This window comes from Oculina patagonica, chromosome 9 (genome assembly GCF_052425735.1).
Source record: "Oculina patagonica isolate OP01 chromosome 9, crgOcupat, whole genome shotgun sequence".
In the NCBI taxonomy this organism is placed as follows: Eukaryota; Metazoa; Cnidaria; class Anthozoa; order Scleractinia; family Oculinidae; genus Oculina; species Oculina patagonica.
Genome location: NC_135766.1, coordinates 25003191 through 25017501, shown reverse-complemented (window position 1 = coordinate 25017501; position 14311 = coordinate 25003191). Strand labels below are relative to the sequence as shown.

At 38.3% G+C, this 14311-nt stretch overlaps 2 protein-coding genes across 8 annotated transcripts in view; both read right to left on the bottom strand.

The window, feature by feature from the left end:
* The window catches only part of LOC144665552 (uncharacterized), a 9831-nt gene extending 1234 nt beyond the window's left edge, over positions 1-8597 (bottom strand). The window contains exons 1-3 of one of the 7 annotated variants that reach the window (XM_078526800.1): positions 8508-8597; positions 654-731; positions 1-51 (exon numbers count right to left, since the gene is read on the bottom strand). The exon at positions 1-51 is cut by the window's left edge and continues 237 nt beyond it. In XM_078526800.1, coding sequence (XP_078382926.1) covers positions 1-51; positions 654-717 — 115 coding nt within the window. In that variant the 5' untranslated portion in view covers positions 718-731; positions 8508-8597. Of the gene's footprint in view, positions 52-653; positions 734-3112; positions 3247-3722; positions 3887-8076; positions 8207-8500 lie in introns of those variants that run through there. The other 6 variants (XM_078526802.1, XM_078526803.1, XM_078526798.1 and 3 more) reach the window with 6 other exon arrangements.
* Positions 8598-9172: 575 nt separating this feature from the next.
* On the bottom strand, positions 9173-9937 carry LOC144665060 (uncharacterized). The gene has a single exon (XM_078526238.1). The coding sequence runs from the start codon at positions 9935-9937 to the stop codon at positions 9173-9175; it is 765 nt and encodes a 254-aa protein (XP_078382364.1).
* Between the last annotated feature and the right edge of the window lie 4374 nt (positions 9938-14311).

The window sequence follows — 14311 nt, the reverse complement described above, 5'->3', positions numbered from 1 at the left end:
CAGCAGAGCAAACTGGGCACATGAATTGTCCAGTGGGCTCATCCTGTTCAGCTATAATTAACAAAAAAACGATAAATCTCCCATCAGCTATAACAAACAGAAAAGATAAATGCGTTGCAAACGAACGTCACTCGTTTCCAGGATAGAATTCAATTAATGATTTAGTACACTCTTTCTTTATACAAAAACCAAATAATTATAATTAAGAACGTCGAGACTGAAACTTGCCCCAAAATTAAAAATGCATGGGCTAAAATAAGGAGATCCTCATGCTGAGCCAAAATAATGGAAATTAACGCTCCGCCTAATTACCTTCCCTCAATGTCGTTTTCGTGGGGAAAAATGCTAAGGCACCCCAAAGTATACGGGTCTCCCAGTGGGCTCCATGTTTCCTTGTTTCCAAGAAAAAAAAATTTGCGTTAAAAATTTTTTTTTGGTGTTCCCTGTTCCCTAAAATTAGCTTTTGCTCCCTTGTTCCCAGTTGTATTTTCTTTTTGTTCCCATGTCCGCCACACGCTTTACATCTTCAGGTTTCCCTTATATCGACTTATAAATCTCGTCCTGGAAAGATCTTGGCTGGCAACGGTGGCACGATTTTCAAAAAAATATAAAATATTACAATAATAAAAACTGGCCACTTTTAATGCACCTACCTGCTACCTGCAGCGATGGAATAAAAGCAATGAAGACGAAGAATGCCAAATACATGACGGTCATAGGATTCCTTTTTTCTGTTGGAACAAAATACAGGGCTATATTACATTTTTGAGATACACTGTATAAGGTATTTGTTTTTTAATATTATTGAGGCCATCCAAGGGGGGAGCCTTGTTGCGCCTAACCAACGGCTGTAAATGTCGCTGTCGTTTTTCGCAGAGTAGGTAAATACCGCCAAAGCTTCAAGTTTTCGCTGTATGCTTCTACATCTCCTAAACCTGGGTTAAAACCCGGGTTGGAGGGGGGACTCTTCAAATTTTTAGCTACTGTCCTCTGCATTTAAAATTCGTTTTCTGAATTGCCATTCTTTGAACAGCCCGACATCCATTCGATCCGTTGAAATATAAAAGTACTGAAAGCTTCAAAGTAAACGCGAGACCTGCTCAACGAATTTTGCACGAGGCAGTATAGAAAAAAAGTCGGGTTTTTCCCCCTTTTTGTTTTTGCTTGTATTTTTAACTTAATTAATTCAATTTTTTTAAATTGTTTTTATGTAAATAGATCACCTTTTAGATATTTTTTAGAGAGTAACATTTGTGTACTTATAAAGTTTTATCTAATGCAGCCCTTTAGCAGTAATTTTAAAACTTCAATAAAACTATCCATCTATCCAATACTTCATATTTGGAAAACCGAAATTTACTCACACATTTTTATTTTCCCCCTCTGTAGATCCAATTTAATAAATACCTTTACAGACGGCACATCAAACGAAGGGTGGAAGCCAAGCAGCGTTCGAGAGAATACCTTAATTTAAATCTTTTCATTTTAAGCAGCAATTGTTAGAGTGTCTCAATGGGGTTAACCATTAGCCGTAAAACGGCCAAAAATTTAGCCGTTAGGCGTTAAAATTGGAAAATTTTAACCGTTAGCCGTAAAATGTGACCTCTCACGCGAAAACGTTCCTTAGGACTTGCCGTTTTGACACGGATAGCCGCGCGTTTGCCGTTCAGTAGCCGTGTGTACGCAAAGGGATGCCGTTTGAGCCGTGTAAGCTATCCGTGTAACATAAATTAAGGGCCGTTTGAGCCGTGTGGCCGTTCCGTGTAAAAAAAATTGTCAGCCGTTCGAGCCATGTGACCGTTCCGTGTGAAGAAATTGACTAGCCGTTCGAGCCGTGCAGCCGTTCCGTGTGAAGAAATTTACTTGCCGTTCGAGCCGTGTAGCCGTTCCGTGTGAAGAAATTTACTAGCCGTTCGAGCCGTGTAGTCGTTCCGTGTGAAGAAATTTACTAGCCGTTCGAGCCGTGTAGCCGTTCGTGTGAAGAAATTTACTAGCCCTTCAACCGTTCCATGCAAAGAAAACTTTTAGCCGCTCGAGCAGCAAAAGCTATCCGTTTAAAGTTCGTCAGCCCTTGAAGCGGCTCAAGCTACACGCTACACATACAAGAAAGTTGACAGACGTTCAAATGGCATGAGCTTAAAACTGCACCTTAGTAAAATTAATGTGCTGTTTACAAGTACCTCGTTTTAAACAGACACGGGTTTTTTTTTCTGCTCTTGAAATATCTTCGCTTTTATAACAATCGATCATCGATAAAAATTTTATCTATGACTAAAAGCTAAGTTCAATTCAACGACACGCGTAGAAGCATAAAAACGAAAAACTTAGAGAAGAAATCTGCTTGAATGCTTTGACTTTGAAATGATTTCGCAGCGCGGGACAGTTAAACAATGGCGGCCTTCTTTTACTTAATTTTGTGACGCGCGTAGAAACATAAAAGCGAAAAACTAAGAGAAAAAAATCTGCTTGAGTGCTTTGACTTTGAAATGTTTCGCAGCGCAGGACAGTTTAACAATGGCGGACTTCTTTTACTTAATTTTGTGACGCGCGTAGAAGCATAAAAGCGAAAAACTAAGAGAAAAAAATCTGCTTGGAAGCTTTGACTTTGAAATGATTTCGCAGCGCGGGACAGTTAAACAATGGCGGCCTTCTTTTACTTAATTTTGTGACGCGCGTAGAAACATAAAAGCGAAAAACTAAGAGAAAAAATCTGCTTGAGTGCTTTGACTTTGAAATGTTTCGCAGCGCAGGACAGTTTAACAATGGCGGACTTCTTTTACTTAATTTTGTGACGCGCGTAGAAGCATAAAAGCGAAAAACTAAGAGAAAAAAATCTGCTTGGAAGCTTTGACTTTGAAATGATTTCGCAGCGCGGGACAGTCAAACAATGGCGGCCTTCTTTTATTTAATTTTGTTACGCGCGTAGAAGCATAAAAACGAAAAACTAATATAAGAGAAAAAAATCTGCTTGAATGCTTTGACTTTGAAATGATTTCGCAGCGCAGGACAGTTAAGAAAAAAATCTGCTTGGATGCTTTAACTTTGAAATGATTTCTCAGCGCAGGACAGTTAAACAATGGCGGACTTCTTTTACTTAATTACTTAAAAGAAGCCGTTACCTTTCTTGAAGTGAAACGTTAAAATGAGACCCAGAAGAAACGCTTTGTCCAGATGAATGACGAGAGCTTATCTCGAGTACAAGCTATAAGCCTTGTAAAATTATGTATGAGTCATCAGCGTCTGGAAAAACTCCCTTTTCATGCTAAAAAGCTTCAGTTATTGTTCAACGTGGTGCCATTTTGTCTCATGCCTTCAGGTGAACAGTAAACAATATTGTACTCGACTCACGCAAGTTTTATGTGAGAATCAAGTGACTTCAGTACCGTTTTAGGTTGTTATTTATTCTCACTGAAGTAAGCCGCAGTTCTTACCTTTGCGGAAACTTAAAAAAAAACTATTAAATCTTATAACTGGTGAGAGCTTATTCCGCACAAATGCTGTAACCTTGTATAATTAAGTTATTTATTCTCACTGAAGTTGAACACATTATTTATTTACACTCGTTGGCTATTGCCACTTCGAAAGATGCAGTCACCAACACAAGTCAGTTTACCTTTCTAGCAAATTATGGAAAATATTGAAAAACGGAATGTTTATACCCATTTATAACCTGTAACAAAGTCTAACTGTTAAAACTTAGACTTAAAACGATATAAAAGAAGCTTTTACCTTTCCTAAACTGGAACTTTGAAATAAGACCCGAGCAGAAACGCTTTGTCCAGATGAATGATGAGAGCTTATCTCGGATACACGCTATAAACCTTGTAAAATTATGGATGAGCAGGCAGTCTCTGCGAAACACCCTCTCCATACTCAAAAAAAGCTTCAGTTATTGTTCAATGTGGAGCCATTTTGTCTCATGCCTTAAGGTGAACATTAAACAATTAAATTCGACTCACGAATGTTTTATGTGAGAATCAAGTTACTTCAGTGCCATTTTAAATTGTTATTTATTCCCACTTAAGTTGTACATGTTATTTATTTAAACTCGTCAGCTATTACCACTTCAAAAGATGCAGTCGCCAACACAAGTTCTGCATGCAAGATATATTTTCATCATGCACACTTTTTGCTTTCGGCCAAATTTAAATTTGGCAGACGAAATAAGAACACAGTTAGCCCAACGTACGAACACCACTAGCTCAAACAATTGCAAATAGTCGCTTAAACTTAAATTTTCCTCTCACTAAAACATACTCCTCATTCCAGCGTTCTACTGCAAGGATGCGATGACCATGGTCCATATTTGAAGAGGGACCTTTTTCTAGTGTCCTACGCAAACATCCTACGCAGGGATCTTTACTCAATTTTTCTTCCCACTAGAACACGGGGGAGGAACACGCAACGATCCTAAACGGCGTTTATCTAGGAGGTTTCCTATTTTCCAGCCGATGCTGCTTAATGTGAAACCAAAAAACAGTGAGAACTTATCTCGAATAAATTCATTTCATTACCAAAGCGTACTATCAGTGTGCTACGTAAAGGTCTCCGCACACGTGGGAACAAGACGCAGGGACATGACGCAGCAACATACAGCAGCGACAAAATCATGGGTTGATCACACTCAGAGACATGTAGCAGGGACGTGTAGCGGGAACATGTAGCAGCAACAAAATCAGAATGTGCACACACACTAGGGACACTTTGGCACGTGCAACTCGAATTCCTGCAACATTTCGTCCCTGTGACATGTTGCACGAAGTTCCACGAGTTGAATTCCGTGCAACACGTCGCAGGGACAAAACAGCTTTAAAGTTCATTATGCGCGTGCCAAAAACAATCAGCACACACGAGGGGACGGGTCGCTGCGACATGTTCCTGGAACATATCCCCGCTACATTTTCTTGTGCGTGCACACATTGTTATTTTGTTGCTGCTACATGTCCCCGCTCCACGTCCCCTGCCATTTGTTGCTGCGACTTGTCTCTGCGTCTTGTTCCCACGCGTGCGGAGACCTTAAGGGTTTGCATGGTTAGTTCTGTGTATGACGTGCTTTTGCACCAGCACCTTAACAAACGACGCCACTTTCTCGAGCAAAGAAACGTTGGAATGACTTTGTCTTTATACAGAACTAAAGCAAAATTTGAATAACAAGATGCTGTTCGATAAAAAAAAAATCATAAGATCTTCTTTATGAAGATAAGGAGCCGATCTTATAAATATTGACTCACTTTAAAGATTGGGTAAATTTTTTCCCCGATCTTGGTTTCTGTGATTTTCATTGTTTTTCTGTTATTTCTACTTAATTGCCGAAAACATTGGAAAGAATATTTATGCATGCCAATGTACAATCCGTTGTCTGACTGTAAAAATGGAATAAATTTAGATATAATTTTTAGAACGACCTACATGAAATATTCCCTGCTCATTTAAAAAAAACTTTTCTTTCCATTTACAGCCACTCTGTCGTCATTTTTTTTGCTATTTTCAAATCTTTAAGTGATAAGACACAACAATTGCTTTTCACTCACGACAGTTGCGTATGAGAATTAAGTGAGTTTAGTTCAGTTTTCAATGTTAATTTTTCACACTAAAGGCCCATGAAACAAAAACAGTGGGGGTAATGGAATATTTAGTTAACAATATATTTGGTTCGAGAGAGGAGAAAACTAGTACTCACGGAACAAATATTATAACAAAGTTGGGTATTGCAGTGTTCAGCTAATCTAAATAGCTTACAAGTCAATTTTAGCACTCTACCTTGAAAGATTCAGTCAAAAAACCGGTTTTCTACGCAATATACATTTCAATCAATTTTTTTGCCTACAGCCGATGTTCAATTTTCAATAACGGCACAGCAATACAAGCTGTCAAAAGACAACCGAGAATTGAGTCAGCGCGTAAACTACTAGTGGCTGGGTTGTTTTTTTTTTTTAATAAAAGTTTCAGTGGCACTAATTTGAACCACATCTAACATGATTTGTACATATTAAGAACGGCCGACTGTAAGGAGCGAGATCTTTCCGTCAGCGACCCGTTTGGCTAATCGCTCATATTTGGCCCAAAGATACCCTTTGGTAAGACATTTGTAAAAATCATATTTAAAAGTTCCAGCGATTTTTTATTTTTCAGAAAATTACGAAAATTGGAAAACGGGGTCAAATTGCGGTTTTCCTTTCAATCGAATGCCCAAAATAAGTTGCGAGAACGAAGTCCCGGCAAACTCTCAAAAAAACTTCAATTGCCGTCAAACTTCACAAAAAAGCGGAACAAACATTACTTTACATTCTTCAACTGTTAAAATTTAGAAATACGTTGATAATATGATTTTGCAAGCCATTTTATAAACCGCTCTAACGAGCACCCAAAATGGCGGCGAAATATAGGCCATTTTCAACAGCATAAAAATACCCCTGGTACCTAATTTTTCGAAACTTTGAATTTACAGCTTCAAAGTATCATCATTAAACATTCACCATGCCAAGTTTTAAGGTCGAATTCGAAACGCTTCCTGCTGAGAAAATTAAAGATGTCTGGTGTATGTTCAGCTCAAATGACACAAGATTTACGGAGGTTGTCACTTTCAATTTGCCGATTAAACTCTAAAATCAATTTAAACACCATCGATTTGTATTTTAGACCGTAAAAGAAATCCACTTGTATGTAAACAACATGTTTAGAGGTCTTAGAAGGTGGTACAAGTCATTTTAGCCGTAAATTTATAAATCTAGAGTCGTCATTTTGTAGCGGCTTAATGTTACTTTGTCAACAAACGCTGCATGTTGACATTACAAACGCAAGACTATCGAAGCGTTCAAATCTAGCACAATTAGACCGTAAAAGAAATCCACCTGTATGTAAACAACATGTTTAGAGGTCTTAGAAGGCGGTACAAGTCATTTTAGCCGTTAATTTATAAATTTAGAGTCGTCATTTTGTAGCGGCTTAATGTTACTTTGTCAACAAACGCTGCTTGTTGACATTACAAACGCAAGACTATCGAAGCGTTCAAACCTAGCACAATCTATAAAGCTTTTTTAAGAGAGAGAATCTATAAAGCTTTTTTAAAAGAGCTTATTCCGCACAAATGCTGTAACCTTGTATAATTAATTGGTGAGTTGGCAGTCTGTGGACGACTCCCTATCTGCATATTTATTATTATCACTTATTTCAGTCACACTATTCCTTCCAATTTTTACCGCGTTGCATAGCTTTCAAGTAAATATCGCTATTCTCACAGCCTGACTGCTTGCCAATGCACTGTATCAAAAAGAAAACTTAGATTTCAGTCTATCGTCCTTTAATACGAATTAAGGAGTGATGAACAGCCACATAAAAATTAATATTTGCTATCCTTATCTACAAAGTATTTATTATTTTCATTGTTCTATATGTAGCCGATTTTATCCTGATGTTTTGGTCTTTTAAAAAATAAAGATAAGACAACAATGGTCGGTTTAACATTTTTAGTCTTATTTAGATGGCTTCAATGGGTTATTTTATGACTCTTAAACACTGTTTCAATGATACGAGTTTCCATGCAATATACATTTCAATCAATTTTCGCCTCAAGTCAATTTTTAATTGCGACTCACTGATAGCGGGAAAAGCCGTTGAAAGATATCCAAAAATCAGCGCATAAAATGCAAGTAGGCAAGTAGAATCTACCAGAAATTTCAGTGGTACAAATTAGAATCACATCTAGATTTGTACATATTTTAATAGCTGTTAGAACGACACGTTGTTCTTGATTTATGCGCCCCAAAATTCTGCATGTTTTAATTAGAAAGGTGACTGGAAAAAAAATATCAGAACACTTCAAATCCAACCAAAAAATATCTGAAACTAAAACATTTTTTTTTTTTAAATATGGTTAGGGTGAGTACGAAATTGAAATAAATAATGAAACATAGTCTAACTGAATGGATTCGTGTTTTCGTGATGAAGGATGGTCTTAAAACAAATATGAATATGTTTTACTTGTCTCGCCAACCATTTCTAAAAATATATTTATTTTAACTTATTAAATATAAAAGTTAAAGTTTTTATATAAGCACCATCAGTAAAACTGCTTACGTTTATAACTGCATGAAGCTGAACTTGGAGCTGACGCCGCTCAAAGAATGCCAGCAATTACGGACAGTTTCCTCCTTGCAAACACCACTTCTTTAGTCGAACGGCCTTGCAAAACCTCTGTCTTCATACACTGAGTACGATGCAAAGTTTGACTAACTACGGTCTGCTCGAGAAAACCATCCGTATTGAGAGGCTAAAAATGGACGATCTTCTCCTTAAAGATGTGGAGAAGATACTTTGACTGAAATCCATTGAAAGATCGACTTATTTTATATTCTGCTGTTCATGCTAGCTTCTAAAAGGTCCCAGTTTACCTTTACTGGCAAATTACAGAAAATTAAAAACACCAGAATGTTTATACCAATAAATAACCTGTAACATATTCCGACTGTTAAAAGTAAGACTTCATACAATTTAAAAGAAGCCGTTACCTTTCTTGAAGTGAAACGTTAAAATTGTCCAGATGAATGACGAGAGCTTATCTCGAGTACAAGCTATAAGCCTTGTAAATTATGTATGAGTCGGCAGCGTCTGGAAAAACCCCCTTTTCATGCTAAAAAGCTTCAGTTATTGTTCAATGTGGTGCCATTTTGTCTCATGCCTTCAGGTGAACAGTAAACAATATTGTACTCGACTCACGCAAGTTTTATGTGAGAATCAAGTGACTTCAGTACCGTTTTAAGTTGTTATTTATTCTCACTGAAGTAAGCCGCAGTTCTTACCTTTGCGGAAACTTAAAAAAAAACTATTAAATCTTATAACTGGTGAGAGCTTATTCCGCACAAATGCAGTAACCTTGTATAATTAATTGGTGAGTTGGCAGTCTGTGGACGACTCCCTATCTGCATATTTATTATTATAATTATTATTATATTATTCAGTCACACTATTCCTTCCAATTTTTACCGCTGAAAATTGCATTACTATTAACCACTCCAACTCATTCAGTGACAAAGATGGAATCTTCAGACTCGGTTTCTGATCCACATTCTGACGTGCTGCTGCCTTCATCTGCATATTCTTGTGTTGCGCTTGCTTGATGTACTTTGTTGGCTGAAGCACTGGGGGCACGCTTCTTTTCCTGGCATTTCATTTTTTAAACATGTCCCTGTTTGCCACACTTAAGACAAGTCTTGCCAGAAGCTGGACATTTGGATCTATCGTAAGGGTGATTGGTGCCACAAAACTTGCACGGGACCCTAGGGCTCATTTTGTCTTGATGACCTTGTTTTGATTTCTTTCCATGACCACGACGATTGTGCTTTGGTTTTTTGTCTGCTACATGGACAATATTTTGAGAGCCAGGTACTGCATCTTTTAACTGGTCTTTGTGAATTCTTGACAGTTCACTTGCTCTAAGGGCTTCTATGCATCTTGTTAAACCAGGGACTGGGCGTTCCCTAAGCAGCCTGTCCCGAGTGCATGAATCTCGAGTGCCAATTACTAATCTATCGCGGATTAAGCTTTCACATAAACGGTCAAACTCACATGGTTCTGCCAGCTGACGAAGTCTCACAACATACTGATCGATAGTCTCATGTTCAGCTTGATTGGCAAATCCAAACTTAACCCTTTCAAACAACAAATGTTTCTGTGGCATAAAATGGTCGCCTAAAGCAGTCAGAATCTTTTCCGGATCTTTCTTATCCTCAACGGTTAGGGTAGTAAGACTATTCATCACTTTGACACACTCCATTCCCATCACACTACACAGTGCACCAGCCTGTACTTCCTTCGGCTTTTTGTTTAATTCGGTAGCGGTGACATAATATTGCCATGATTGCCGAAATAATTTCCAATTGGTAGAGACATCATCCTTTACAACCATAGGTTGCGGTGGCGGAATAGTGTAAACTGACATGATAAATGGAAAGCTTTGTACTCACAGTTCCGACACTTTCGAAACCAAAATCCAATATGGCGGCTTCGGAGTTTCCACGTGCTCGATGCGAATACTGCAACAACGAACCAACTTGCGATGAAATATTTCTCTCCTGACACTCCTTTACTGGTAATGAGCGTGTTTCTTTGCTCTGTTCACTTCTGACACCATGTTTGAGGCTATGAAATCTCGAAGAGTGGAGGCGACTGACCATAAAACACACACACTAGAACGAAGCCATGCGTTTAATGACGACCGCCAAGGATCATGGGAGACCCTTGCAAAGTACTTCATATAACAACAGTTAACAATTGTTCTCTTCTCACGCTTGTTTAACTGCGCTGCGCAGTTCTTGCTCTGCACGTCCTTTTTTTTTAACTGCGCTGCGCAGTTCTTGCTCTGCACGTCCTTTTTTTTCTCAGTGACCAGACTGATGCCCCCGCTCGGCCAGGCTGGGGTCACGCAAGGTTTAAAAGCTAGAAAACACTTACTAATGGGAAATTTTCAAATGCTTTGGTCTTAATAAGCATGTTTAGCGTGAGATGTCCGATTTTGAAGCGTTTTATTCAAACAAAATTCTAAATTTTCATGCGTCGAAAGAAAAATATATTTCAGCAGGCCAGAATCTGTGAATAAATACCATTACGTTGGTGTTAAAGAATGTGCTGATCGGCTAGACCTCGAGTCACGTAATTTTTCAAAGCTATTATCAGCAGCTACCTTTCAAATCTTTGCGAATCCATTAATCTTTACTTACAAAATTCAGTGTGAAGTATTTTGAAGCGTTTGAATCAAAGAAAATACTAAAATTTCACGCTTTAAAAAAATTACGCTTTAGCGGGCAATAATTTACATTTATTTACATTACGTTTGTGTCCTGGAATGTGCTGGCGTTAGCAAATTTTTACTTTCACAAGGCACTGATCGGCAAGAATCACGCAATGCTCTGAAAGCTTTAAATCTGCTACAAACGAAAACTAAACAAATCCTCTGGTCTAAACTTAGCATGTTAAGTGTGCAATGTTCGACTTTTTAGCGTTATTTATTTTTGGAGCTGTGTCATCTAGAAGATTTCTGAAATCTGATGGAAAACCACTGAGACAAACATGCCCTGACTTGCAAGGGTTACGTCATTGGTAAATTAATTCCCCGGGGAATTCCCATTCAGCAAAACACAGGCCGGGTCTAGTGTTCTTCTCAAATTTGATTTAATTGTTAGCTCCAATATTCCATTTTCGGAGCTGGTTATTCAATCTTTAAACTGTAATTCAATACAACACTGGATGCTGATTTAAAAGATTTTTTGTCTCACGGATCAGGATCGTGGCATTTAAATTTGGCCACCATTAGCATATAAGAAAAATATTTAATTTCGGATGGAACTAGTCAACCATGAAATGTCACGCAAGGTGTTTTCTTACCATCTTGTTTGTCAATCGCAACATTGTTCGACGCAGGTAAAGGGGATAGGGGGGGGGGTGCATTTTTTGTTCCCCCCACATGGCTCCCCTAAAGTGCTCACGAGACCAGCGCAGTTGTAAGCTCTAAGAGCTCTTGTTGCATATGCCCGGGCATATGGTAAGGTGACTTGTGTTATTTTTTTAGCCTTTACTTATTCACAGTAAAGCGATCGAAGCAACTTAAATCAAGGGTGCGCACACAATACTTCTTGCTACATATTTGTCGTGAAACGGTGCTGTTTCAAAAAATAAAGATAAGACAACAAAGGTCGGTTTAACATTTTTAGTCTTATTTAGATGGCTTCAATGGGTTATTTTATGACTCTTAAACACTGTTTCAATGATACGAGTTTCCATGCAATATACATTTCAATCAATTTTCGCCTCAAGTCAATTTTTAATTGCGACTCACTGATAGCGGGAAAAGCCGTTGAAAGATAATTTAATATGTTAACCGTAACAAATTGGTCAGTTAATTGAAATAAAACGGACGAGATCACTTCATCGTCCCAGAATGGTCCTAAGACCAAAAAAATATGTTTTTTAATAATAGAATTTATTTTTTTAACCTTTAAAGACAATGGATCAGGAAATTAATTTTTAACTTCTGTTAACCGTTATGAAAATAAATTACCCGTTAGCCGTAGAAAAGTTAAAATTTTAAACGTTAACCGTAAAAGCCACCATCCCATTGAGCCCTTTTTGTTAGATTTGTTTATCGTGATTGCCTGATCGCAGGTGAGCTCTGAGTTAAAAACACCACGAGCCGAGAGCTTCTTAATTTATCGCCACATTGAGCTTGAACAGGCGCGTAGGAGGGGGGGTTCGAAGGGTTCGAACGAACCCCCTTTGGAGGTCAATAATGGAGGACTGAAAACACAAACTGTTGATTTTCAGCTTTTAGCAAATAGTGGGGGAATGGAAAACAAACTTTGAGTGTTGCAGCTTTTAAATTACCCTTCAAGAAAACGCTAAAAGTATCGGGAAAGTATTAAATTGTTAGGAAAATATATCCTAGTGACCTAGTATTATATGCAGTCAAAATAATCCCATCGTTGAAAAAACATTTCCTTAACAGGCTTTCGGTATTTGATAAATGGAGTATCAAGACGATTGGCGGGGATTACAATTTCGGGGGACCAAGGTGATACGTGTATTTAGTGCATATTGACGCTTTGACGCCGCTTTTAGTACATTGACGGTGGAGCCGGGGGGGTGGGGGCTTAACCTTAATTTTTACCCTGAGATGCCTTTGCAGCACATGTCAAGCTTTTGTAAAACGTTTCGTTTACTAAGCCGGTATGTATGTATGAATGTATCAAGTTAACAAAACAGCGGAAATATTGTTGTTATGACTAAAAATACCTGTTATTTTACACTCCATTGAGTTTGAAATATTGACGTACACAATGCTGAAAATAGCATTTCCGGGCCTCTAGATTTCAAAATATTCTAGGGAGACATGCCCCCAGACCCCCTAGAGGCTCGCGCCTTCGGCGCTCGTATTAAATAACCCCCCTTAATAAATGTTCCTGCCAATACGAACACCCTTTCAAAACCCTCAGCTACGCGCCTGTTGAATCATGAATTTTAATACGGACTCAATACAAAAGAATTATCGACAGCTTTGATAGTTTGAAATCCGTCAGTTAATTTGGATTCACTTAGCTAGACTTTCCTCAGAGACTGTAATATGGCCTTATGCGTCTCCCAGTGCAACTGAGTCCTCGAATGTTCTCACTATCTTCTGTTGCTTGTCGAAAGTACTGATGATTCATGCTTTGTAATTTAGAGAAGAGTTCGCGACACTATTTAGCACACTACACGCCCGCGTGGTCATAAATGATTTTGCCATTTGCTGTGATGGCGGTTATCGGATCGAGCATGCTTTTAAACTCTATGGGCGATGTTTGCAAGAATAGGCTAACCTATAAGGAGGCCTAAAAGTAGTCCATCGAGTTTTATAGCCTGCTCCAATAACCGCCATCAGAGCAAATGGCATAATTACGAAATTATTTGTAACCACCTGGGCGTTTAGTGTGCTAAATAGTGTCGCGAACTCTTCTCCAAATTACAAAGCATGAATCTTAAATAACACAAACATCTCAGAGCGTTGAAAAAGAGTAAGATAACACGACCTTTATATGCAAGAGAAGCAATAATGAAGCTCAAACCAATGTGATTTTTTCGAGGTGTTGCTCCGGTCCCTTCTCAGTAGTGCTACGCGCCGGATTCATTTCGGCGGCTGCACCCTCGCTGCCAACAATCTGCAGGAATTTACGTTTTGTGAGCAAGTACACTTTTGAATTTTTGTAATGCTTTCAACGTTGCCGACATGCGTAAGCTAAGGAAAGTTAGCACAATTTTAAAATAACTTCAAAGAAATATTTTCATACCTTAGTTTTCCAGCCGAAATGTCCAAAATTGAAAGGGATGTTCGCTCTTCAGGTGTCACAAGAAGGGAGTGATCAAAAATCTCTGCACTATTGAATTTTCAAGAGATTTTTCACATGATTTCTTTCACCAATTTTGGGCATTTTTAACCAATTGTAAGTGTTTGTCCTATCTGTCAATATAATAGGATTTACACCTCACTAGCTGCGCCCTGGGGGAGGGTGGGGGGATACCTAAGAGCAATTGTTCTTTTTGTAATCAAGCCAAAATAACGTATGCAACTCAAAACCCGTTTTAATATTTAAAAGCTGCACCTACTCTTTCTATAATAAATTTTCCCGTTATAACTTGAACTGAAAACACAGTTAACACAGTTTTGGTAACATAAACACGTTGTTCCAGTATCCGTGCCTTTCTATAAAACCACAAAACATTAATTAAGTGAATATATGATAAGTGGTGACTTAGCTCAGTGGTTAATGCGTCCAACCGGTATTCT